Consider the following 25,650-nt stretch of genomic DNA (forward strand, 5'->3'; position numbering starts at 1 on the left):
CGCCGCGGCCGTTGGGGCCGTTAGAGCCGCGTGGCGGCCCAAGGAGAGCGGGGATGGAGCTCGCTCTATTCTTAAAACGCTTTAAGCTGTTATTTTCGGGTCTCGTTTGATTTGTGACGCGAAGCCGTCAGCTGCCACGGCGACGCGCAGCCTGCCTGCCAGCTTCCCCTCTGGGGGCCGCGCCTGCCTCCGTGGTACTCGCGTGGCGCCGGGGCACTTGCAATGCTGTATTTTGTCAGCGCTGCCCTGTCAAGAAGTACACGGACGTTTGGAGGTGCCTGTAGAGCTTGTGGACATCCCTGCACAASCTATTTCATACCTACAGCACAGAGATTGGATAAGGTCTTTCACTGCCTAAGTGGAGGAGGGACGTAGAGAAGACAGAAGAGTTAGATAGGGACAGGGTGAGAGACAGGAGACACAAATTGAAACATGGCAAATTCTGATTAGATATTAGAGAAAATAGTTTTCACGGTGAGGGGTAGTCAGCCAGAGAGGGTGTGGGATCTCCCTGTTTGGAGACAGACCGCTGGGCAAGGCCCAGAGCAACCTGAGCACGGGGCTGGGCCAGACAGCCTCCAGAGGCCCCTTCCAACCTGAAATGTTGGGTTATTCTTTCTGTTCCGAAACACTGACCCACGCATTAGAGCTGGAGAAGGGCAGCCTTTGAGAAAGGGAAGAGGTACCGTCAGTGTTGCTTTAAGGAACCAATTACAAGAATTACAGTTACGAAAAACATAGGAAAGTAGGAAACTCAGTACTTTTTCTACAACCTGTTTATGACTATTCTTCCTGTTACTGCTCTTTCCAGATTTCTGGCTTACAATCATGGGACGGTGTAGCAGGTGCACCTGTGTGAATCAGGAAAAAATAAGCCTTATGGTGGCATTAAAAACAGAAGTAGAGGCATATATAGGGAATTGACAGGTTAATTCATGCTTGTCGTCATAAGTTGTGATGTCTCTGTATGTTAGCTTATATTTGGAAAGCTTGGTAAAAATTGTCCCCAGTTAATCTCTGTTTTTCTGGAAACGTTTATTTGAACAAAACCTTTGGCTTTGTTCATATATCACACTGCCTCTCTATCTTTTTTTGTTTAGGTGTTCTATGCTGAAAATACTGATATACAGACTATGTTGGTAGTATTAATGGTACACATTAAATATTCCTCAACTGAAACACTGCATAAAGCATATTTCATAATGTTATATTTTTATTTAAAAGAGTTCTAAGAAAAAGCTATTTTATTTCCAGACTGATAAATTGTTTTGTACTTCTGAATCCAGTCATTGAACTAACAAAATATTTCAGATAATTTATTAATTTACCCTTTCTGCACCATTTCTTCAAAAACACTTGACACTCTTGCCTCAATAAACACTCTTTTTGACCTTAACTAACTACCTGAATAATAATTTTAAGATTCTTGAGGTGAAAGCTAGTTTGTATAAGCATATGGGCATGCAATTTCCCTAACTGTAAGCAAGAAGCATTTTGTTTTAAGTAGGTAAAATGTTTATTTCTTCATCCTCAGTTTTTCTAAACCTTTTCCTGTATACATGTAATCATACATGTATTACGGCAGCTAGTTTTCTGAAACTTAGAAGGCTTCATCTTAGATCAGTTAAGTTTCCTGATCTTGCTGTGATCTTATTGATAGTTAACTTTACTAGTTAGCTTGATTCTCAGTTTACTGTTGTAGGGAGTTGCTTGCTTTTTTTTTTCTTTTTTTTGTTATATCTTAGCTATCAGAGACTGCGTGTAAACTTCAATTTCTATTTATTCTAGAACAGTGGAACCTTTGGAATATTATAGAAGATTTTTGGTGAGTAGAACATGATGTGCATGTATATATTGGTTGTAATCTGTATGGAAACCTGAAACTTCAGAGGCAAAACATTCTGTGAGGAGTATAACTATTTTCCCCCTTAATTAAATTTTTCTATTTCCCTTATATCTGTGGCATATATTCTGCAGTAAGTTTAACTTCACATGAATAAATGCTTCTTTTGGCCTCAGAAGCAATGTGAATTAAACTTGACTAAGGTAGTGGCCCAGGTTTGTGTCTAGTACAAAATGATCCCAGACTGGGCTTTTAGATGTTACTAAAAAGATAAATAATGGAGACTACTACTGCTAACCATATTCACCATGAATGTGGAGGAAGAACACTGACTTTTTTGGTAATGTGTATTATATTAGTTTATGCATTACTAAAATAATACTAAGAAATGAGTCCAGCAGTCAGCTTTATTTTTTCTAAATGCAGAATGGATATGTATGTTATCAGAAGCTTCATTGCCTACTGGGGCTTAGTTTACAGTCCTTTACTTTCTAAAACACTTGTTAGATAACGAAATACGATTAAGATATGAATATACATTAATTGAACCGCTAATTAAAGTCTTTGCTTTTGAGAAACTTGAAATTATGGTGAATTATCATTCCCATCTAATGTGATGGTAAATTGGGGCTGCTTCTAATTTAATGTGTATGTGCAGGTTTTGTTTACAGCTTTTGACTGAAAATATTTTTCAGAGCTTCACTGAGTAGGGAAGGGGAATTACTTACAAAAACTAAACAATGCAGAAATGTGGGAATTTTCTAAATTTATCAATAGTATTCATTCTTGAATAGCTTTCTGAATCTAGTCTGTAGCATGTATCCTTGAGAAAATTAATCCATTGTTATGTATATATTTTTTTATAAAATTTGGAGTCTTAAAACCACAGTTGCAAAGCTAGGCAGAGTATGACTGAGCTTTCTCTAGCAATTTTGTAACTCCGTATTTCTGCTATAAATAAGGGAACACTTTTTATATAAACACACGAAACATAAATGTTGGGGTGTTATTTCATGAAACGTGTTTTTTAATTTRTTTTGTAATTTTCTTTAGAAGGAGAACTGTCGACCTGATGGAAGGGAGTTAGGTGAATTCCGGGCAACCACTGTCAACATAGGTAAGTRCTTATTTGGAATAATAATAATGAAAGGGATTTTTATTATTATTCTCGGATTTTTATAGTTGGTGCCCTTAATGACTTGGTTTTCCTGATACTTGAATTTTGAAACAAGAAAGGAGTAGGATTTGTATTTATAATTTCAATAAGTGTTAAAAAGAATGTGTTGTACAGGAATATATTTGAGCACTGTTACTCAGTCCTACCTCTGGGCTGATCTGCATAGCATAATTTAGCGTGCTTAGATGCTTGTCTAATTCTAAGATCAGCTGTGTACGTTATAGATGCTGAAGGCGTTATCTAGGCATACACGGAATGCTGTAGCATCTTGAGAGAGGCAGTGACTCCTGGCTTCTGCTTTGTTTTTTAACTTGATGAGCAGCTGTCTCACACAGACATACTTCTGTATAGCAAGCAGCAGCACCTTGTCTTTCCGAGGAGCCTTTCCTAGACCTTGCTGTGATTTTTGAAGAGTGTAATTAATTTAACTTTTTGAGAGAAAACTACAGCTTAGCTGCCATGGAAGAATTGCTGCTTATTGTTCAAACTGGAGTTAGCAGGTCTCTTCCACTGTGTTGGCTTTCCATTAGGTTTTACAACAAGTCACTCAGATGGTGGTGTTACAATAACTGTCTGTGATTCCTGGTCTATAAAAGTTCTCTTTTGATAGGATCTGTGGGATTTAGAGCTTTCTCTTGCTGTTTTATGTGTTTGCATGGTAGAAAGATACATTTTCATCCAACAGATCATTGACTGCTCTTCGTCTAAAAGAAATTACTACTTCAGATTTACRTTAATGAACTAAAAGTTGTATGGTAAGTATGAGAAAACTGTATCAAGGTGATAATGAGGCAGGCTTATTCTAAGACAGAATTTTGGGAGAAAATACTAGTAATGAATTTTGGATCAAGGAATTAGCAATCCTTTGCTTATGTTTTAGAAATGTTAATAATCCGGTCTTTTAAGTGGTAGAAAAGGAGCGATTCTGTTCCCATGCTGAATTCATGGATGCTTTCTTTAGCCTTTGTTTGTTTTTAAATGATGTAARTGCTTTGTGAGGTTGGTTGTTAACTAAGGCACTTGGAATAGAAACAAATTTTATTGAACAGTACTTTCTCTCTTCAGGTTCAATTACAACAGCGGATGGTTCTGCCCTGGTGAAGTTAGGAAATACTACAGTAATATGTGGAGTTAAAGCGGTATGGATGTTTTCTATTTTAACTGTAGTTGAATTTTTGCATTGATCTTTAGAATAAATCTTCTGGAGAGCTGCGATAATGTGCCACTCAGTTACAGTCCTTTGTGTGGGTTACTTTCAGGCCTGAAACTAAATGCAATTTCATTGTCTAATCCTACCTGTACAATCTGAAAACATGTATTTTGTGTTATGTATTGTGTATCGGGGGAAGAAATAGGCAAAATTAAAGTTGTTATTTATTGATAAAAGCTAAATGAAGAGCTGTGGAATATTCAAGTGAATTGGTAATTGTGTAGCTGGACTCTTGAGTGACTTCCAGCCTCAGCTTTACATCTGGCCTGCTGTGAAGCAGGAGACAAATCACTTTACACCCCTGTATTGAGTTTTCCCTCATGCCAAATACAGATACGTAACCTGAAAACTTGAAAGTCACTGATAAAAATGGCTCTTGGTCAATCTAACTATAATGATACCATCAAGAAAATAACTGTTCATACATAGGARAGAAACTCTTTTTGTGAACAAAATTCACCTTTTTATTTTGTCTCATTCTGCAGGAACTTGCAGCACCTCCAGTAGATTCTCCTAATAAGGGATATATTGGTAAGTACTTAAGTATGCATCTTACTCAGATCTTGTATTACTTCAGCTAWATGGCTGTAATSATGGGATAGATTGAATGCGTTATAAAGAACTTTAAAAGAAACTAGATAAAATTGTACTACATTCTTTAACATATAGCACTTCAGAAACAAAATCCAATAGCCTAAATCAGGGACTACTRATTTTGGTATTGTAGCTTTCTAGTGCTGGTGTGGTGACATAAAGCAGGATCTGCTGAGCCTTTTTCCAGTTCAAAATTCCCTTGTCCTGCTTTTGAGTTCTCCATGCAAAGCTACCYTCTCATGGCTGATTCCAGCCCAGGCTGAAATGATGCCTTCAGTAGGGGGGAAGTATGTATACTAAGGGAGGAAGGAGGGAAATGTGTATAATGAGGTAGGAAGGTTCATTTTTATAAAAGATTGTGGCTTGCAGGGTTATGCAAAGCCATGTTAACTTTTGTCTTGAAATCCCAAAGAGACAAAAAAATTTAACTCCTTTAAAAACAGTGAAATAGACCCATTTTTGTAGCTGCTTATTTCTCAGTGGATTGTACAAATCCTGAGGGTAGCTTTTTGCTCCTTTATGGAATTCTTTTGAAATGAAAACCTTCTGTGAAACTAAGAGCTTTTACTAAATCCCCTTTTCGTAAGGTATTTCCAAAGTACGTTGTTTTCAGTGAACTTGATTATGTTCTCATTTCTTTATTCTGTAAACTTTATGCATGTTTTTGCTTCATGTCTAAAGCATCAAGTTATAAAAGTTGATGAAAAGCAGATAGCATACCAGTAAAGTCAGGCTGTGGGATGAAAATGCTATTGTCTCTTGATCTAGTTAAGAATGCCTAACATTTAAAGAAGAGTTTGTGTGAGGTCATGATATTCATAGCAGGATTACAAACAGAAAATGGTAGCTAGGCGTATAYTTTTTGCATGGAGTAAATAGTTTCAGAGTGCAAGGTAGCATAAATTCTTTACTACAAAGCTCACACGTAGCTTAATTTTTGAGGGGAGAAGAAGGAAGACTTGATTGATAAGTTCTTAGTCTTGCCTTTCATTTGAAGTACATAAAATGGTATTAAGAGGTAATAATATTAATGGTAATGTATATTGTTGTATTTATGTTTTTGATTTTTTTATAGCATKCTTTCATTAGTTTGTAACCAATGATTTTTGATACCTAGTTCCCAATGTAGAACTGCCATCCCTCTGTTCAACAAGGTTTCGCCCTGGACCTCCTGGTGAAGAGGCTCAGGCAGCTAGCCAGTTCATTGCAGATGTGATTGAAAAGTAAGAACCATTTTAGTGCATTTAAAACAAAAACAACTCCGCAAAATAATTTTCTGTTTCTTGGTTTACATTCTCATTTTATTTTAGTTCACAGATGATAGAGAAAGAAGATCTGTGTATTGCAAATGGCAAGGTAAGATGTATCTCARAATGAAGAGGGACTTGCTAACAAGATCACAGTGTAAGGACTTTAAAGAAGGTATTTGGGGTTACAGATTTTTACTTTTTAGTTTTGGTGTCTTGGATTACATCTAAAGTGCAGAAGTTAATTATTATAGAAGTAAGCATCTTTGTTCGTATGGTCAGCATTAGCTTAAATAACGCCCCATTTCTTTACCTGCTGTAATATCTCACATATGCAAATCTTTTTTGGTAGCTTGCTTGGGTGTTATACTGTGATATCATATGTCTGGATTATGATGGAAACATTTTGGATGCCAGTACCTTTGCTTTGTTAGCAGCATTAAAAAATGGTAAGTTTTTTCTCTGGAGTAAGATCTGCACCCTCATTATTATTGTTTGGAGAACTATGTCCATTCTGAATCACAATGACTAGGCAACTCATAATTCCTTTGCACTATTTTTTTTCCTGTCATTTTAACCCTAAATTACTAAAATATAAATATGAAGTAGAAATKACAGTTTGGATTTCTATAGATGCTTAACAGCTGGGCTATAAGCTGCATATTTTTCCATGCATATTGTCCCTCTCTTATGAGACTAATAGCCGTTCTGCTGTGTGTTGCATCCTAGAAATCTGAATTTTTCAACAGTGGCCATAAACAACTTTAGTATCTAGATCAGAGTCTTACTTGTTAATCTATTTAGTATATGCAAGCTATACTTGCATATACTGTGCTGTGGGTTTGTTTATTGTCACGATAGTGTATTTCTAGTTTTATTAGAGTTCAAAAAATGATTTTGATGTATCCAATATATGGATTGATAATTCACAAGTTTGTGGGTTTTATGTGCCAGTAGGAGGGTAGTATAAAAGGATGCTTATGGCAAAGCCTCATTGTCTGACTATGAACTGCTTGCCTTTGAATTCCTGCAGCTTCCTTGCTTTTTATTTCCGTGATGCTATCTCTGACATGGTATGTGTTGTCTGAGGGAGAGTTTTCTGAAAATTGGATTGTACTATTTCTACAGGTGTATAAAAAGTCACTGAGATGAGACTATATTCCTGTTCTTAATATGGTTAGTAGGCTCTGGGGGAACKGTTTCTGTGAAATACCACTCTTAAGGTACTGGAATTTTACAGCATTTTTGAAGCAGAAAATTCTTCTATGTAAAGAAGAACTTGAGAAGCAAAATAAAATACTTATTTGGACAGATAGTTCTAAGCTAAATATTTTCATTGAATTGAAGAAATTCTATGTACAGAACACTGATAATGTAGCCAAAAACTATTCCGATCTGTTTTCAGTGGCTTACCAATATGGTGAAAGAATAGCTTAAATATGTCAGTAGTCCTGGTCATCTCTAGGCTTCCCCCAAAAAATGTTTAATGATATACCATTATCCTTTTTCCTTCTCTTCAGTACAGTTGCCAGCAGTTACGGTAAATGAAGAAACAGGTTTATCAGAAGTTAATTTAAAACAGAAGAATCCCTTGATCATCAGAAAGCATCCAGTTGCCACATCATTTGCTATATTCGATGAGTAAGTTGTTAAAGGTTTTATACTTACAAAAACAGCTGTATAGTTAAAAGAAGTGGAGAAAAAGAGAGGGTACTACCCAAGGAAGGGGGTCAGTTTTCACCCATTTGAGCTAGTGAAGACCATGCAGTGTGAGTCAGTGCAGTTTCACTTACTCTTATCCTAGGCCTGTCTTGCTGAACTGTTCCACAGCCCTCTGGTATGAATGAGTATGCAGTAGAACAAAGTGAAGTCTATCCAAGTTCTTCCTGTGACTTAAAGCAGAACTGATTCCCCACCTAAAAGATAAACTTAAAAGTACTCTAGGATTGCGATGAATTTCTGGAATGGATATTGTTTTATGTTTGTGCAGTATCTTTGACAACAAAATTAATCTTTCAGATGCTTATGGATGTAAAAGATGGTATTTTTGAACAGCTTATACCAAGGACTTAGTCAAAAGAAGCAGCAATAAGTAACAGTCCAGTTAAAACAAGAACTCTGGATAACTGAAAGCGTAATTGCCCAATATGATGTATGACCAGCACTCTTAAATCAATATTCCTGTAGGTAAAGAATCTGATGATGAAAATTTAAACTAATGACATCTGACAGATTGACTTGATACATCAGCAGGCTATGCTGCAATTCAGAGATCTGGACAGGCTTGAGAATTGGGTGGAGAGGAACCTCATGAAGTTCAACAAGGGAAAGTTGCACCTAGGGAAAAATAACCCTAGGCACCAGTACAGGCTAGGGGCTGACCTGCTGGAAAGCAGCTCTGCAGAGAAGGACCTGGGAGTGCTGGTGGATGACAAATTGACTATGAGCCAGCAATGTGCCCTTGCCAAGAAGGCCAATGGTCTCCTGGGATGCATTAGGAAGAGTGTTGCCAGCAGGTGGAGGGAGGTGATCCTGCTGCTCTCCTCAGCCCTGGTGAGGCCTCATTGCGAGTCCTGTGTCCAGTTCTGGGCTCCCCAGGACAAGAGGGACATGGAGCCACTGGAGAGAGTCCAGAGTAGGGCTACAAAGATGMTCAGAGGGCTGGAGCATCTGCCCTATGAGGAACGGCTGTGAGAGCTGGGCCTGTTTAGCCTGGGGAAGAGAAGCCTGAGGGGGGATCTTATCAATGTGTACAAGTACCTGAAGCGAGGGTGTCAAGGGGCTGGGGCTGAACTCTTTTCCGTTGTCCCATGTGACAGGACAAGAGGCAACRGGCAAAAACTGAACCACAGGAAGTTCCACCTGAATATAAGGAGGAACTTCTTCCCTGTGRGAGTGACAGAGCACTGGCACAGGTTACAGAGTCTCCTTCTCTGAAGATAATCAAAACCCAGTCTGGATGCAACCCAGTCTGGATGCAACTCTGTCTAACATGCTGTAGGTGACCGTGCTTGAGCAGGGTGTTGTTGTGGGTTATCTCCGGAGGTCCCTTCCGACCTCAGCCTTACTGTGACTCCTCTGCTGGAATTATTTACTAGCTTTTCATTTAGTCTAGGCATGTTAATTACACAGTGATTCTATTCTGTGACAGACTAATCTGCTCAACCCGTGGTTTTAAGTACTATCACAAAGTATTTCTGCTCTTGGGAATGTGGAAGTTATATGTTCTGTAGCTGTTCATAAAAAAATGCATGTATTTATGGTGAAACCCATTTGAGAAGCAAAAAATGATAAATAAGATGATCACTGTTCTAGGAATCGGATTGAAGATTTATGGTGGTTGGAGATTATGGCACATTTATCTGTATTGACAGAAATTACTAATAGACCCTTTTATTCAAACATGAGATGCCCACGGTGGGAAGAGCAGATGCCAAACTCAAATGTTGACCAGCTGATTACCAAAATGAACCAAACTAAGTTATCAGTGTTTTAGAGTGCTTCTGTTGATTGCTTTAATACCAGTTCTTGTGGATTTTAAGTTTGATGTAGACTAAAAGTGCAGAAGTTTGTATCCCATGATAGGCACACAGTTATCAGGAGGTATTATTTGCGCTCAAATCACTCATACTCACCAACAGRCAAAGAGTTGCCTTTAGAAGATAGCTATCAGTTACGCTGTGTAGGTCTTTCCTCCTCTCACTAGAACTGACTCTTGCATCAAACAAGTTATTCTTTGTAAGTCTGCCTTTATCTCCTAAAACTAAACATTGATGGCATGTTATATGTATAATGTGTATTCACGTGTACATATGTGTTCTATTTTTTTAGTATTTCTGTAGCATTGGCACAGCCCTCCAAGTAATAGTTTTATATACCCTAGCTTCCACAGAGATTTTTCTTCCTGCCTAAAAGCCCTCTTTGAGTACATAAAACATCTGGGTGATGGCTGAGGGCCAGGCACACTCATGTAGAGCACTGCACAGCCGCACTGCATGGCTCCTGTGAAACTGACCTGTTCACAACTATTAAGTCTGATGCATCAGACTCTTCATGTATGTAGGTCACCTGCATCATGCAAAGGGCTGATGCTGCAGAGTGCATTTGGTTAAAACTTTTTTATTTTTTTTTTAAAGACATTTTTGTGTAGCATAGCTAGGGACTGATGTTTTCATTACACTATTGCTAACAACAGCAAGGTGGAAATTATTTTTAAAGTTTAAATTGTCCAGAAGAATTTTGTTTTTAATTAGGAAGTGTATGTTTGTGACCAGTGTTATGTATTACATTCAAATAGTTCAAAGTGAAAAAATTTTGTTGCTCTTATTAGTTTAATCAGCTCCTAAAACTAAACTACCGATTTCTCCCCCAACCTTGTCATAAACATCATGTAGTGTAGTTGMACTTGAGCTGCTAAGCTGAGTTTGATTAAATCAATACTACATTGTTCAAATAACATTTTTATGTAAGTTGAGACTTCATGAAAATTTCATATATTATTTTTCCTATCTTGATACTGATACTTCAGCCTGTTTAGGTTTTAAATTATGGATAGGGCCAAATTTTTATAACAGCAATGACTTTTTAAGAAGAAACTAAGGCTGAATTACAGTTTTTATTTCAAATTTTTGTTGTTGTACTTATAGTTGAGATATTGTCTCATTTTTTTAGTTCATTTCCTCCATTTTTAACTTACTAGAGGGTTCAAAAATGACTATTTAATGTCTTTTAATGATCTACAGTATGTGAGCTATGACAGTTTATTTCAGTTAACTTAAGGAACTCAGTCAATCAAATTTTTGAACTACTCCTAGCCTGATCAGTGTTAGAAATCTGATCAGAAATTGAGAACTACTTTGGTAAACTTGCTCTTTGAAGTGTAGTTTACCTTTCAGGTCCAGAAAAGAGATTAAAGTAGGGTCTACACAAAAGCAGTAACACGGTCTTTGTGTAGTTGTAAGTGACTACATGTTGCAAATGGTAGTTTATTGGTATTTTCCTGAAATAAATAGGTAGTGCAGATCGTTGACCTACAAGTTTATGCATTAAAATTGTAATGGTAAGTCTTTACAGACTCAAGTAGGCCCTTGAAATTAATGTGAAATCTCCCTTTCTGTAATTCTTTTTCTTTTTTATATTGGTATATTTTGATAACTGGTGTAAACATAAGCCTGTACAGTAAATCACATTCTAAATATTTGGTAAGATTATGTTTAAAAATTAATTACTTTTTTTGTATTTTGCAAATGAAGTTAATGGATCATCATATACCAACATGTGTGCATGTATTTTTTTCAAAAGCACGTTACTGATTGTTGATCCAACTGTAGAAGAGGAAGACTTAGCAACTGGAACAGTAACTGTTGTAACTGATGAAGAAGGTAGACTGTGTTCAGTCCACAAGCCAGGTACTTCTAAGTTTATTACACAGGAACTATGGAGATGACCTTTTTTTGATTTAAATATGCTTTACCTACATTTATTTGCAAAATGTGTCTGCTTTATGATAACAGATGGTCACATGGAGTGCTTAAATCATTGCGCTTGAAATTAAGTTTGAAAAAGGTAGTAAGACCTAAGATTTTTTTWAAAAAAAGTCATCGTTAGCCCTATATATATATATTCTTATATGTAGCAAAGGATTAATCTTGTGCAAAGTCTCTTTTAGTTAAAACCTAAAGCAAGCTTGACAGCTTCAGTATAGCTGGGGAAGCTATATATGCCCCATATCTAAGATGCTGGTCACAAGAATTACTGTATTATTTAATGTTTCCAATTGGAAAACAGACTTAAATAAACCTAACCAAAGTGTAAGGGGAAAATCAAATTTTTCTTTTAATTTTTAGGTGGAAGTCCTCTGACAGGAGCCAAACTTCAGGATTGTATCACCAGAGCTGTTACAAGACACAAAGAAGTAAAGAAGCTGATTGACAAAGTGATAAAAAGTATACAACCCAAATGAACAAAAGGCAAGATCTTTTCAAAAATGGATTTGTAAAAATTGTATTTGTTACAGTGTTCACAAACCTTTTATACTAAATAAACAAATACCAATACTACATTTACAAAGTTCWTTTTTTCTAAAATGATTTTCACCCTTATACTATATACAGTGCTGCTGAATGGTAAAAAATACAGGATAAAACATTCTGTTAAAAAAAATTAAACGACTTAAGGAAACCAAGCCCTAGCTGCTTTATAGATGCTTTGGTTCCCTAAAACAGCTTCATTTATTTCAGTGTAACTTCAAAAGTTCATTTTCCCACCAGCAATGTAAAACACTGATTTGTTTTTAAGCTTTCTCCTTTTTAAACATAGAAAATCCCCTTTGAATCATTAATTATGAACAAATGCAAGTCTCAGGATTTTGGAGGAGCCGGCATGCCTCTTTTCCTTTTACTTTTTGAGTGGCTGCCTGAATGCTGTTGATGTCGTAGGCGAGCTGCTTGTGCTGCTGCTGCTGCCATAGCCATTTGATGCTGCAAGAATCGCAACTGCTGCCATGAAAAAGGAGGGGAAAAAAAAAAAGCTTGTTAAGAGTTAGCTTTGTAGCTACCTTTCCTCTCAGGAAGAATGACAGGAAGGGAAAAATGAAATAAATTGAGAGAAAGTACAGGGTTAACAAAAAGGAATACACCACATACTGGGGCAATAAATACAGTCAAGCAGCACCAGTGGCACAGAAGCCTGCTGAGGGTGTATCAAACATTTTAAACGTATACCTAGTGTTGTTTCTTTGCCTGCCCTCTCAGTTGCAGTAACTGCAGTAACTCAGCAACTTCAGTGAATCTGTTTGGTTAAGCAGTACATTTTTAGCATAGTATTTCTTTAGTTTATGTCTTTTCCACATGTATCACCTGAAGGAGACTGTGGTAGAATACTAAGATCTTCTTTATAAAGCATCTGAATGACAGTATGCTAAAGGAATGCTTTGCCAGAGCTACTTTTTCCATGTACTAACTGGAGCTGTGCTACATTTGAACTTACAGGTGCTTACAGTTCATGTTGTTATATTATTCTGAAATCTTAATGGCACCTGCTATTTTTTTTTTAAYGTGCCACAAGCACTCCTTGAATGTTATCAAATCAGGAAGGTGGATGGCTTCAATGAATAAAAATAAATTCAGTGCTCCAAGCTGAGATAACAACAAATTCTTAAATCTTTCAAGATGTAGTTTGCCAAAATGTTTTGCTGGTTGAGAGACCATGAAGACATTAGTAAAAAAAAATAATAAATAAATAAATAATAAAAAAAAAAATCTAAGAGGCACAATTTTTTGGTTTGGAGCTGAGAATTATTATATTTGTTTTTAAATGCAGTCAGAGTGAAGTTGCTGGATTACTTGTATCTGTTGCTGCTGCTGCTGCAAGGCTTGTTGTTGTTGTTGTAGGGCAGAAGAGAGCTGGAGTCTCTGCTGAGGAAGGCTTTGCTCAGGTCTGTTCATGGCAGAGCCAAGCTGAGACAACACTATGAAAAGGAAAAGGGGAAGCAGGCAGGTCAAAGAGGTGAGGTTGAGTTTRCCAGGGTTAGAAAAGGAAGACACAGGAATAGAAAGTAACAAAAAGAGGASTCAGTAGAATTAGTTTCAAAGTAAAATTGGAAACAATACAGAATAAAATGTGATATACATACTCRGTTAGTTAGAAGGTAATTAGATTATGAAGTGCATGTAGAGACACAAAAAGAACTTTCTCATACTGGATGTTAAGCACAGTTAAAGAAACATTCCTCAATGAAGTCTGGCATGAAAATTTTCTGTATTTTCTTTTTGTATTAAGTGTGACTTACATCCATATCCTTTAAAGATGATCAATTTACTATGCTTAACTGCTAAACAAAGCAGAGAAGTGCATGCTTTGAAAGAAACTATTTCTTGTATAATTCATTTGCTGATAATAAAGTAAAATGTTCTGATCTACTGTAAGACTACTTTAAGACCAAACTTCATTTCAGTATAAATTTATTAACACAAGTACAAAAGGAGGCTCAGCAAGCACATACCTGTGGCTTGAGGTTGCATAAAATTCCCTACTCCAGTCAGGTTAATTACAGCAGCTTGTTGGGCAGCTAATGCCTGATCTTGATTGGATGGACCTTGGTCAGACCCCTAGCAAAAATGAAAAAGCTTGATCCTTATTACCAAACTTTGGCAACAATCAATAAAGAAAGCTGGTTGAAATGCCTTTTTAAAACTCTYAATTCTACTTTTTATAATGTGTGCAGATACAGGCAATGTAATCACTACTGAAGTGGAACATACAGATGCTGAAACCCCCAAAACAGCTCTAGGAGAAATGACAGCATTATGCCTGTTACCTAGCAGAAGGCCCAGGCAGATGGTCAGCTTCCCCAGCAACTGTCAACAGAGACTACCATTCATGTTTCTAATCCTATCACATTTTATTTCCTACACCCCCACCACTGAAATCGTCAACTGAGACTACCCATATGCAAAAATCCTAATCATAATGCGACAAGTCTCAAATTTATATTCACAAGTTCAGATTGTGCCACACTTTCCTTAGTTTCATGAAAAAAATCCCCCTGCTTTTAAAATTTGTTTTTCAAAACAAAGCATCTCTCTCATTAATCACACAAATTGAATTAAGAGCCCATTAAGGTCAATGAGTGCCAAATTATGGCTCTTTTAGAACTTGTATTATGTATAAATTTAAAAATCTAGAGAGAAGGTGCTTAAGCATATTACATATGTGAGTCAAGCAAGCTGAGTGGTTTATCAATCATAAGGGGAAAAAAGAAACAAGAAACAAGTTTGAGCTGCTGTAGTACTTCTTTAGAATAACCATATGAAATAATGCCACTAAGATCTAGGTAAACTTGGCCAAAAGACTGCACATTAAAGAAAGTGTTATGGTAGTGTGTATTAATTTTTTTTTTTTTTTTTGTGTAACAAATCAGTCATAGAACCAACGTCTGCACAGAAAATCCCTAAGTATGAGAAAAGACGACATTCTGTTGGCAGAAGTTTTTTTCCACTAAGCATTTGGGTTACCACACTCTGAACAAATACACTTCTTGTTCTTACTAAAAGCTAAAGAATCTAGTATTTCTAATTGCTTATTTTAGCCAAATGACCCTAATCCTACTCTTAACTTGTGGTGAGAAAGAAGTTCCTTAGGGACAAGTTAACCAATACTGAGAGACTGAYTTCCTTCAGAAGAACTTTGCTGTAGGAAGTACTAGGCTCAAATCAGCCTTTGTGAATGTCTTTAATTCAACATCTAGAAATCCTAAGAGCACCAGCTTGCAGGTTTTAAAAAAGTCATCTAGTAACTGACATTTGGATTCTGAGAATAAATCTAGAAGTCTCTCATTAAACTGTCACACGTTCCAGAACAAGGCCTGTGACACAGGAGACTCTACGCCACAGAAACGTTTTAAGAAACCAACTTACATAAAAGACATAAAATACTAGACTGATACTCTTAATATTCAGTCATCCTATTTATGAACAGTCTGCAGTAGCTCAAGTAAAATTAAGACAAACATTTGTGTATCCAGTGGAAACTGCTTGGAAAAATGAAAGTTTTGAATGTCCAGGAGACAAAGGAGTTTGTAACTATAAAGAACACAATAGCAGAGCAGCTACAGTTTTCCCCAATTGCTGCGTTAGTCCTGGTATGATTTTAAGTACAGGTAGAACCAACCACTCAAAATTTGGTGTTTTGAAAACAGACAGATCAGTCTCCATCAAGAGTTTAGACTTCTTCAGTGATTATAGCCTTTAACACTGATTATAGGCAGCAGTAGAGCAAACTTAAAATTACAACTTTAAAGCCAACTGATACTTTCTTGGGTGCAGAGAGAACAATTCGGTTAAACTACAGCAGTGAGGATCCTAAGGCAACTCCCAACAGTGTGAGTAGGGAATTCCAGTTACTCTCTAGCAATCCTGTGCTGTGTCTCTTCTCTGTTCATCTGAAGTGTATGGTATCTGCTAGGTGCGACACAGCACAACACACCACTCATACAGTGGGCTGTCTCTCTTCACATTAGAGTAAGACAATGCTTACCCAGTTTTTGCTATTATTCTTTTATTCAGGATATAAATAAATATGACCCAGCTCCAGCCATGGCAACAAAGCCACTGCAGTCTTTGCAGTTTCAGAAGGATTTGGAGGAGCACTTTCCTCCCCACATCTGTTTCAGATCTGTTCTGTAAAGGCTTATTTACTTGTGGAGATTGGGGAGAATAGGAGAAACTGTTTCATCCAAGCACCCCAGACTGAGGGCTGTTAGCACACACCTGTTCTCCCTGTTGCTGAGGACTACAGGTTGTAGGCTGTTGAGATTGTTGCTGTGGAGAAAACTGTGACAGCTGCTGCTGCTGTTGTTGCTGGAGTGGGTTAAAAATAAGTGAACCACCTGGAAGCTGTTGAAGATTAAAAACAAAAGGCATAATTCAATCAAACTGCTGAGTTGCCCATTGTCCTAGGATGAATGATATTGATAATGATGCACTCCTTGGAGATTTTGAAAAAAATCCTTTAAAATGAATCAGTTTACAATTGCTGTTGTTTGTGAGAAAGCCTCATGCTCAGAAAACAAATCTGCATTAATTGTAGCTAGATATTTCTACAGCAAAATACATTCTTATTATTCCGCTTTAATTAAAATAGTAGAGATTGCACAAAAGCTAGATGTATATTCTCCAAAAGCACAGTATACTAATTTCATATTCAGAATATTCCACTGTGGTTAGATGTTTCCAGTCCATAAATTGCAGTCTGATGCACGAAATGTTAAAATTAAACAGTCTTGATTCATCTCACTCCAGTTTTATAGTATTAATTGCACTGATTTCAACAAAATTATTCCTGACTTACACAGATGTCAGTGGTAGCCTGAGTGGATACACTTGATTTGGAATCACAAATACAAACATTTCATTTTACAGAATAGCTCTATACTGGCATAACTGCCTCCTGTGCCAGCCCTATTCCATGCTTTTGGAGCGTGTACAGGAGTAGTAGGAGGAAGTACCAAAGCTGTGGCTGACCTTTTAGTGGTACTAAATTCTGGAAGCATGGTGCTTGTGAAACTTTTTTTTTTTCTTTTTTTTTTTTTTGTAGAACTTGGGATCTGTGGAAGTTGGAAGCTGTACCTCTGCAGCTGTAACTTGCAGATGACTTCAAGATCCAGGAACTAAATCCAGTTCCATGAACATTTCCCGCTATGCTTTTATGTGACACTCTGACATAATTAGCATCTTTTGTACATGTTTGTGTTTAAAGAAAATATTTATAGAACCTATAAACACCGTTTTACACGGACTTCTATTTCCATTACCAGAAGCTCTTTTAAAGCAATTACTGCACCTATTGGTGCATGTTCAGCTCAGCTTTTAGGCCTATACATGTAACCATGAGTAATTCTGCTGTACTGTTTTGTACTTTTCAAATAGGCATAATTTCAGTTTTAGAATTATTTGCACTAAATGCCTAAGCTGAAAATAGAAAATGGGATTTGAGGATTAATCTCCTGAATTCAAATGTCAGCATTTTTATATTCTTACTGAGAAATAGCTGCTTTGTAGTGAGCTGAGAATGTTGTTTCCACTTGCTATCTTTACAGAACCAGCTTTTTCTCTTGCTTTAAGTGATAGAAGATAGTGTTCAGAAATAAGCCATTTATTGCAAGTTTTTTAAGAGCTGTGGGGGCCGATGTGTAAAAAGCACTAAACATTTCCAGAGCAATACAAAAAATTATCATGGTTAGTGCGTGCAAGTGTATCAATTACCTGTAGGAGATTTAAGGGCCGAAGATTTGATGCATTTTTCAAACCAAAAGGGCCGCCTGTTAAAGAAAACATCTTTTTATTAGTAGAAGGAAATTACTTAACTACGTGTGTGTTGCATTAAATACACCCTTTCACTAGGGTTATTTCTAAATATTTGGAAGGTGGAAACTAGCAAGCTGAAACTTAACACTGAAACACAATGTTGCATTTTCCCTAGTAAAAAAGTGCATAGTTACCCAGATTCATATTTAGTGCTGGCTAAACAGAAAGAAAACTGTACCACTACTAAACACGGTACATTGTAAACCCTATAACCTGTTGCTGCATTTATGACAAAGATGAATGTGGAGAATATTACAGCAGTTATTCTTCAGTGACTCTTCTCCTGGCTTTAATTTTTTAAAGTTTGTAAATTCAGAAGTATCTGAGGACTCACTGACATAGCAAGTTCTTATAGTTTCTCTAGAGAGAAAATTCTAAACATGGCAAGTGGCACCAATCATTAAAAAACTAAACAAAGTAAAAATACCCCAAATTTTAACAACTGTCCTCCCTGCAAAAGCTTCTGGGAAGACATTTCTCTTCTGTAGAGCTTTTGCCATTATTCCACATGGCATTCTTCTAAGCTATAATAAAAAACTCAACAAAAAACAGTTTGTATGTAGTAAGCTACGAGCTTGATTAAAATGCTTCAATAAAACAGTGATTGTCAAATAGAATCCCTCAGAGGTCTGCCTCAGACCTAGTTCAAATCACTTCCATTTATTATGCGGACAACAGTGTTTGTAAAATCTGTGAATGACATCAAAACTGTTAAAATTTAATAGTGCTWGTAAGGACAGGATTAGAACTAAAAGGGATACTAATAAATTGGAGAAAAAAGTCCAAAAATCAGTGATAATAAATTCAAAAAAGACAAATGAACAGGTACAACATGGTGAGTAATCAGATTTGCATCTATACAGCAAGAAAGGATATGAGAAATTACAGTAAATCACAAATATATCTGAAACATCAATATCACACACTATAAAGACAACCTCTTCACATACAGTGCACATTTATAAAACTCACTGTTACAAGATGCTGTAGATACCAAAAATATAAATAGTTTCAAAAAGCAATAAATAAATATAGATAAATCCACAGAATAAAAATTGAGCAAGGGGTATTAAACACAAAGATCCACATGGATAGTCTTTAGCTGAGACCATCTCAAAGCTGCAGATTGCCAGAAAAGGTGGRGGTTGTACATCAAGGGATGTATAACTCTATACTTGCCTGGTCTTATGCTCTTCCCTATTGTCTAATGGCCACTGTCAGAGACAGAATATAAGCTGGATGGATTTTCGGCCTAACCCAGTATAGCCATTCTTATGCTAATGTAATTGCTGTTGCAAAAAATACAAATAAAAATAGGCAGACCTCATTTGGGGAAATGTTAACAGGAATGTTGTGAAAGAGATGAGATGCAGTTATTCTGCTGTGCTCCACAGTGGTAAATCAGCCAAGCTCAGGCTTGTATCCAGTTTTGGGTATCACATTTTAAGAAGGATGTAAGCAAATTGGACAGTCTAGAAGAGAGTGACAGGATTATGAAAGGTTTGAAAAATACGACCTATCAGAAAGAGAAGACAAATGTGGGACATGACAGCATGTTTCTGATATTTAGAAGGTAAAGAGAAGTGATCAACTGTTTCTCACGTCTGCAAGGAATAGGATAAAAGAAATAATTTAATTCACAGTTAAGGAGATGCATTGTAATTAGAAGGAAACACTTTGTACGGATAGTGAACTACTCTGAACAGCTCCTGAGGGAGACTGGAATCTTCTTCAGTGAAGGTATTTAAAGACAGTTTATATAAATGTTGGTCATGTTTTAGTGTAAGGGACAGCTATCAAAGTCTCTTCTATCCTTCTGATTCCATAATCATACATTAGGGCTTTGTCTTTATTATATTCTCAAAAACACTTAATAGAATTAAGTAATCATTTAAATAATACTCAGGCATATAGATTTGTACAATCATACTTAAAAGCAATAAGGAACTGATTAACTGCTTTACTAGAATAAAGCAGTATCAGTGACAGAATAAAACACCACAATCATTTGAAGATGGAGGCCTCTGTCATGCCTTTTTTTCTGGCAGTCATGATTATCAAAGTTGCATCTAAATTTGAAATGCAGTTTAACTCAAACTTCCTGCTAKGCATACTAAATATAGAGTCCAGATGTAGAGTATGTTTCCCCAGTTTAGTGCCTCAAAATCACAATCTCAATAGCCTAAACTTAGGAGGCAAAAATATTTACGTTGTTCCTAAGCTTAGGTCATCATATTTCTCTGTTCACACAACATCCCCTTTTGTCCATTGTTCTCATAGAATGTTTTCACATTGCCCCTATCCGAAGGATGACTTCTTTACTTATKCACACTAACCTGCTTGAGAGGCAGACTGCATTGCAGCAGGCAGCGCACTTGGTACCAGACCTCCTGATGGTAAAATGCCACTCAGATTTATACCTGCAGGGGCTATGGCACCAGTGTTGCACCCCAACATAGGGTTTGAACCACTCATCAATGTCTGTGCTCCACTGTAGAAGAGGAAAGACAACACATCAAACCCAAGAGGTACAAGTAAATGATTTAAATATTTTCCCTCTATCTCATGCCAAAAACTCAGTTGTTTGCTCTAAATGGAATTACAGATTAAGCTTGAAGGCAGCTTTAAAAAYTGTTAACAAACTGAGGTGTAACAAATAATGTAGATCCATTTTCTCCACATATAAAATTTTTGTTTTGGTATAACCAATGGAAAATAAAACATAAGTGATTCTTTTATTCTAGAAATGTTAGAAAGCTTGGAGATCAGTCTTCAAAACCATTTTACTATTGTAACAAAGCTGAAGAACAGGTTCCTATTTTCCTTTTGCACCATTAAAAGCCTGCTTAATGAATCAACAGTGATAAACTGCTGACCATCTTAAATGAGGAATTCAAATATAYACACTTGCATTGAAGCACAAGTTAATTGCACTGATCTTTTACACTGATCGTGAAATTTCATTTAGTTTTAAGGCAGTCTTCTTATATCATATAATCTATTCTCGACAGCAGCATTCTTTAACCACAAAATGAGTTTTAAGGATCAAAGTTAGTTTAACTTCAATGTTTAAGCAACTGTTAGATTTGCTGATTTCCTATTACAAATATTTTACATAGTATTTTCCTTCACAGAGACTTTAATATTGCATTTCATTCCATTTTTTATTCAGAATGGTCTGAATATGATCTCACCTCCTCTCCTATGATTAATTAAAAAAAAAATCAAACTCCTAAAAGAGCAAACCTCAAAAAATACTTAAGTTTAGAGGTAAACCTTATGAAATGATCACCTTAATAACTCAAAGTACAAGTTGCTCTATACTTTTTTCAACATTTTGATAGTAGATACCTTAAATTTCAGTAATAAAGTAGTTTCCAATTGTTCTTTGGATCATAATTACAAGATGAATGACCCTTCTGTATTGCACATCCTGAAAAATATCTACCTTAATATCTGCTGCACAATTCTCAGTTAAAAAAAAAAAACAACACACCTCTCCAATCCCCTCCCCCYGGCCGTAAAGATAAATTAAGAAACCACCGTAACAAAGAACTTACCACACAGAGCCCACTACATTGATGAAGTTAAGTCCTGCGGGGTTTGCCATGACCTGGGTGGAGGATGTTCCTGTAGTAACGGATGTTACCATGGTGGAAAGAGGAATGGTCATTACAGGCAATGCCTGGCTCAGAGACATTTGCTGCTGAGCAAATGGGGTTAACAAAGTGGGCTGAGGGGTGAAGCCTGAATCTTGGGGAGTAGGGGTGGCAGAAGGGGTAATAGGAGTTGAGCTCTGAGCATCAGGAGGGTGTGGGGTCGATGAAGGGGTGTTGGTTGGAGTAGGAGTAGATGGTTTAGGAGTTCCAGACCCTGCTCATTGAGAAAAATAAAAAGTGCTAGTTTGTTATAAAAGGCCAGTCCTTTTTGTATAATAAGGTTAATGGAATCTTATTTAGCACTGACAATTTGTTCCATTTTTTAAAACTGCAAGTGTTAATTTCTATACGACATGAGTGTTGCAGCACGCACTCATTGTTAAGGATGCAGTATATCACAGAAAAACCTCATTCTCCATGCTTAATTCTTTAAACCGAACACAAATTTGCATCATCCCTCCAAAATTTCCGGCATATTAAGTCATAACTCTATTCAGAAATATTTAAGTCAAAATAAAACAGTTTTTCTTAGTGACCATTTTAACCTAATTAATATTTTTGTCCTAAAATGTTAAACATACACTATATATGCACTGCCTGCACAATTGCATCATGTTAAAAAACATATGGAAAACAACAGAGTCAACAAAGAACAGATACTATTTCAGTAAATGTGAGGTCAATCTAAATTTGATCACAGTTAAATTCCCACTTGCCAAATTTTGGTCAAATAAAGAGAACAATTTTTTTTAATAGAGGATAATACTGCATCTTTAAAAGTTACTGTGTAATTCCTTCTGCTTAAATGTAGTATGTATAGCTATATTTGTTGTGGATGCACTAAGCACAGTTTATCAATAGGATTAAAAAAAAAAAAAAAAAAAAAAAGCTCGAGGTGTGGGGTTTTTTTAAGCTTTCACGTCCTGCAGAAAGAAAGAAATGTGAATGTCCAGRTGTGATCAGAGCCTTATTTACAGTAACAACTGTGTGCAGTAGATTTACACAATCCATAGCAGTAACATAAAAAATGTGGGTAAATCTGTTAGAAGAAAACTTTAAGATTTTTGTTTTTCTTTGTGCAAAACAAGAAAGCAGAAAAAATACACCCTTTGAGCTATCCAGATTTCAAATTATTTAATGCAAAAAACACATTATAATACTGTGCAGGATACTGGAATGTTCAGTATACAATTATTCATAAAAAATTGAAAAATTGCACTTGTGATTTCTCTATTTGTACAAATCTGTTAACAAAATCCCTAAGGACGCATACATATTAAAAACTGTTTATGATCTGTATCTCTGATTATAATAACCCTATCAGTGTTAATGAAAAAATTAAACTAGGATGTCACTTGTTATTGAAATTTACATTTTAACACCTGAGAATATGGTGCTATCATCCTCATCAGCATCATCACCATCACACTTGCAATCAGCAATGATTTGTAAAACAGTGCAGGAGTGTTTTAAAAAGTCATCTTATAGTTTATTGTATCACCACCTTGGGACTGATCAGATTATATACATACATAGAGATACAACTGCACCAGCTCCTATAACATTTTTTTTTTAAAAAACAAACGCTTAAATTATGTAAAGGCAAACTGATCTAACATACTGTTTTTACACTAGAGGAAAAATCTACACTTTGGAATTGTATGTTGTCACATTATCTACCACCCTTTCATAAAAGAGGAGATCATAGTAATTGCATAAAATATATTAAAACGTATACACAAAGGGTGCATACATATATACAGAAAAACAAACACAATTACAATAAACAAAATACATACAGTGAACAAGAGACCTGCCTGAAGCTGCACAACTTATACAATTTAGGGTACACTGTACATTTAAATTTCATCATTCCACAGGTTAAGAAGTTTATCTCAAGAAGCATTTATGCAAAAGCCTAAGATTTAATGGAGAATTTAGGTCGTGACTCACTTTGTGAAGAGCTCGCAGGAGACATGGCAGCTGGAGAAAGCATGCTAACTTGATTAAGATCCATAGATTGTTTCCGAGAAAGACCAGGAGGCTTAGAAGGAGGAGGAGGAGTTGGGGATTTTAGATGGCCACTTGACTGCTGTGGACTAAAAATATTACCTGAAAAAGCATAATTAAAATACATTATGGCTTTATGAGTTGATGCTAACCTGTTACTACACAAATTCCTGAACAATGTAATTGGAAATCAACAGAGTGATGCTTTATAAAGCTCTTAATTAAAAAGTCATTATCTGATGTGTGAAAAGATTTTACTAAAGTAATAGTATGTCACTTTACAATAGTCAGAACACATGGAAAGGAGACACTGAAGCCAGTAAATAATTACCTGAAGAGCTACTTCCTGAACTTGAAGGTAATTTGATAGGAGGAGGTCGGTGTTTTACACCTTTCCCCAATACTGAAGACTGAACAGAGCCTGATATACTTTCTGGCTGCTAGGAGGAAAGAGAAATTAGCACTACCTTAGCAATGATGTGAGCTTCCATATATTTGACATGAAAGTTTAACAATCCAAGTTATTTGTATTAGAATTCTCAAAATCATGACAGAATGCCTTTGAAACTTAAGATTTTTTCTAAACCATAACCCTATGACTGATTCTTTGTAGACAGAATGCTTACTATCAAGAAGAAACTCCAAAGTGCTGCTAAAATTTAAGCAGAGCTGAAAAAAACTCAGGAGTTTTATTTTTCTCCCTTTTTCTGAAGTCTTTCTTGGCACCTACTCACAAATGGAAGTGTGACAGAATCAGAATCACACAGAATCACATAAAGGTTGAGGTTGGAAGGGACCTCTGGAGAGCATCTGTCCAACCCTTCTGCTCAAGCAGGGTCACCTACAGCATGTCAGACAAGATTGTGTCCAGGAGGGTTTTCAGTATCTCCAGAGAAGGAGACTCCACAACCTCTCTGGGCAACCCATTCCAGTGCTCTGTTACCCTTACAGTAAAGAATCACAGAATCAGTAAGGTTGGAAAGGACCTCTGGAGATCATCTAGTCCAACCTCCCTGCTCAGCAGGGTCACCTAGAGCATGGTAGACAGTTTTTCCTCATGTTCAGAGGGAACCTCCTGTGTTTCAGTTTGTGCCCGTGGCCTCTTGTCCTGTCACTAGGCTCCACTGAGAGAGGTCTTGCCCATCCTTTTTACATACTCCCTTCAGATACTTATATACATTGATAAGATTCCCCCTCAGTCTTCTCCAAACTATACAGTTCCAGCTCTCTATCTCTCAGGTTGTTTAAGCAGGAATTAATTTCAGCTACTCAAATCTGTTTTTCTCAGTCACTCATAATGGACCCTAAACCCTACTTCCATAAATTATGCTCAAAAACAACAATGAAAATACATTTACAGGTATAATCTATGTATTTTTACATATAAAGCCATGTATTCCGTAAATGAAAACAGTTGTTTAAAAAAAACATAAAGTCCGCTACCTAATGTTAGATATTGAAACCAGAAACTGAGGCTCCCAATACAGTGAATAGAGTACTTCATTGCTTGAGCCCAACTTAGATGCACATAGGCTAACAAATCTGAGAATCCACAATTACACTCAATCAACCTTCCCAGACAGTTCAGCCTCCACTGATTCTCATTAAATAAATAAATAAATAAATGCTTCTAATGTAATGTAATTACAATTACTTTTTATTTATTTATTTTACAAAAATGAATCTCCTGAGGATTATTTTTTTGGTACTGTRGAAAATACTTATTTAATTCTGAAATTAAAGACTAATGCACCATTCTAAACAGCCTAGGGCTATGAAGATGACCAGAGGGCTGGAGCATCTGCCCTATGAGGAATGGCTGTGAGAGCTGGGCCTCTTCAGCCTGGGGAAGAGAAGCCTGAGGGGGGCATATCCTATCAATGTGTACAAGTACCTGAAGGGAGGGTGTCAAGGGGACGGGGACAAACTCTTTGCAGTTGTCCCAGGTGACAGGACAAGAGGCAATGGGCAGAAATTGAAGCACAGGCAGTTCCGCCTGACCATGAGGGGGAATTTCCTCCCTGTGAGAGTGACGGAGCACTGGCA

The 25,650-nt window shown here is 36.6% G+C and overlaps 2 protein-coding genes across 11 annotated transcripts in view; one reads left to right on the forward strand and one right to left on the reverse strand.

Moving 5' to 3' along the window:
- The window catches only part of EXOSC8 (exosome component 8), a 12,879-nt gene extending 749 nt beyond the window's left edge, over nucleotides 1-12,130 (forward strand). Inside the window, exons 2-12 of the mRNA XM_085320695.1 lie at nucleotides 87-342; nucleotides 1,789-1,825; nucleotides 2,897-2,960; nucleotides 4,086-4,159; nucleotides 4,716-4,761; nucleotides 5,942-6,047; nucleotides 6,135-6,180; nucleotides 6,424-6,520; nucleotides 7,592-7,712; nucleotides 11,373-11,479; nucleotides 11,918-12,130. Coding sequence (XP_085176821.1) covers nucleotides 87-342; nucleotides 1,789-1,825; nucleotides 2,897-2,960; nucleotides 4,086-4,159; nucleotides 4,716-4,761; nucleotides 5,942-6,047; nucleotides 6,135-6,180; nucleotides 6,424-6,520; nucleotides 7,592-7,712; nucleotides 11,373-11,479; nucleotides 11,918-12,033 — 1,070 coding nt within the window. The 3' untranslated portion in view covers nucleotides 12,034-12,130. The remainder of the gene's footprint in view (nucleotides 1-86; nucleotides 343-1,788; nucleotides 1,826-2,896; nucleotides 2,961-4,085; nucleotides 4,160-4,715; nucleotides 4,762-5,941; nucleotides 6,048-6,134; nucleotides 6,181-6,423; nucleotides 6,521-7,591; nucleotides 7,713-11,372; nucleotides 11,480-11,917) is intronic.
- SUPT20H (SPT20 homolog, SAGA complex component) overlaps nucleotides 12,059-25,650 on the reverse strand; it is a 34,788-nt gene continuing 21,196 nt past the window's right edge. For 4 of the 10 annotated variants that reach the window (XM_085320679.1, XM_085320677.1, XM_085320683.1 and 1 more), the window contains 8 exons: nucleotides 23,936-24,044; nucleotides 23,548-23,706; nucleotides 21,496-21,808; nucleotides 20,272-20,426; nucleotides 17,834-17,889; nucleotides 16,340-16,465; nucleotides 14,074-14,179; nucleotides 12,059-12,568 (listed from right to left, as the gene is read on the reverse strand). In XM_085320679.1, the coding sequence (XP_085176805.1) occupies nucleotides 12,468-12,568; nucleotides 14,074-14,179; nucleotides 16,340-16,465; nucleotides 17,834-17,889; nucleotides 20,272-20,426; nucleotides 21,496-21,808; nucleotides 23,548-23,706; nucleotides 23,936-24,044 (1,125 nt within the window). In that variant the 3' untranslated portion in view covers nucleotides 12,059-12,467. The remainder of the gene's footprint in view (nucleotides 12,569-14,073; nucleotides 14,180-16,339; nucleotides 16,466-17,833; nucleotides 17,890-20,271; nucleotides 20,427-21,495; nucleotides 21,809-23,547; nucleotides 23,707-23,935; nucleotides 24,045-25,650) is intronic. The other 6 variants (XM_085320687.1, XM_085320684.1, XM_085320678.1 and 3 more) reach the window with 5 other exon arrangements.

The sequence above is a fragment of the Rhea americana genome, unplaced genomic scaffold (assembly GCF_003343005.1).
Source record: "Rhea americana isolate MKP2758 unplaced genomic scaffold, rheAme1 scaffold_65, whole genome shotgun sequence".
NCBI classification, from domain to species: domain Eukaryota; kingdom Metazoa; phylum Chordata; class Aves; order Rheiformes; family Rheidae; genus Rhea; species Rhea americana.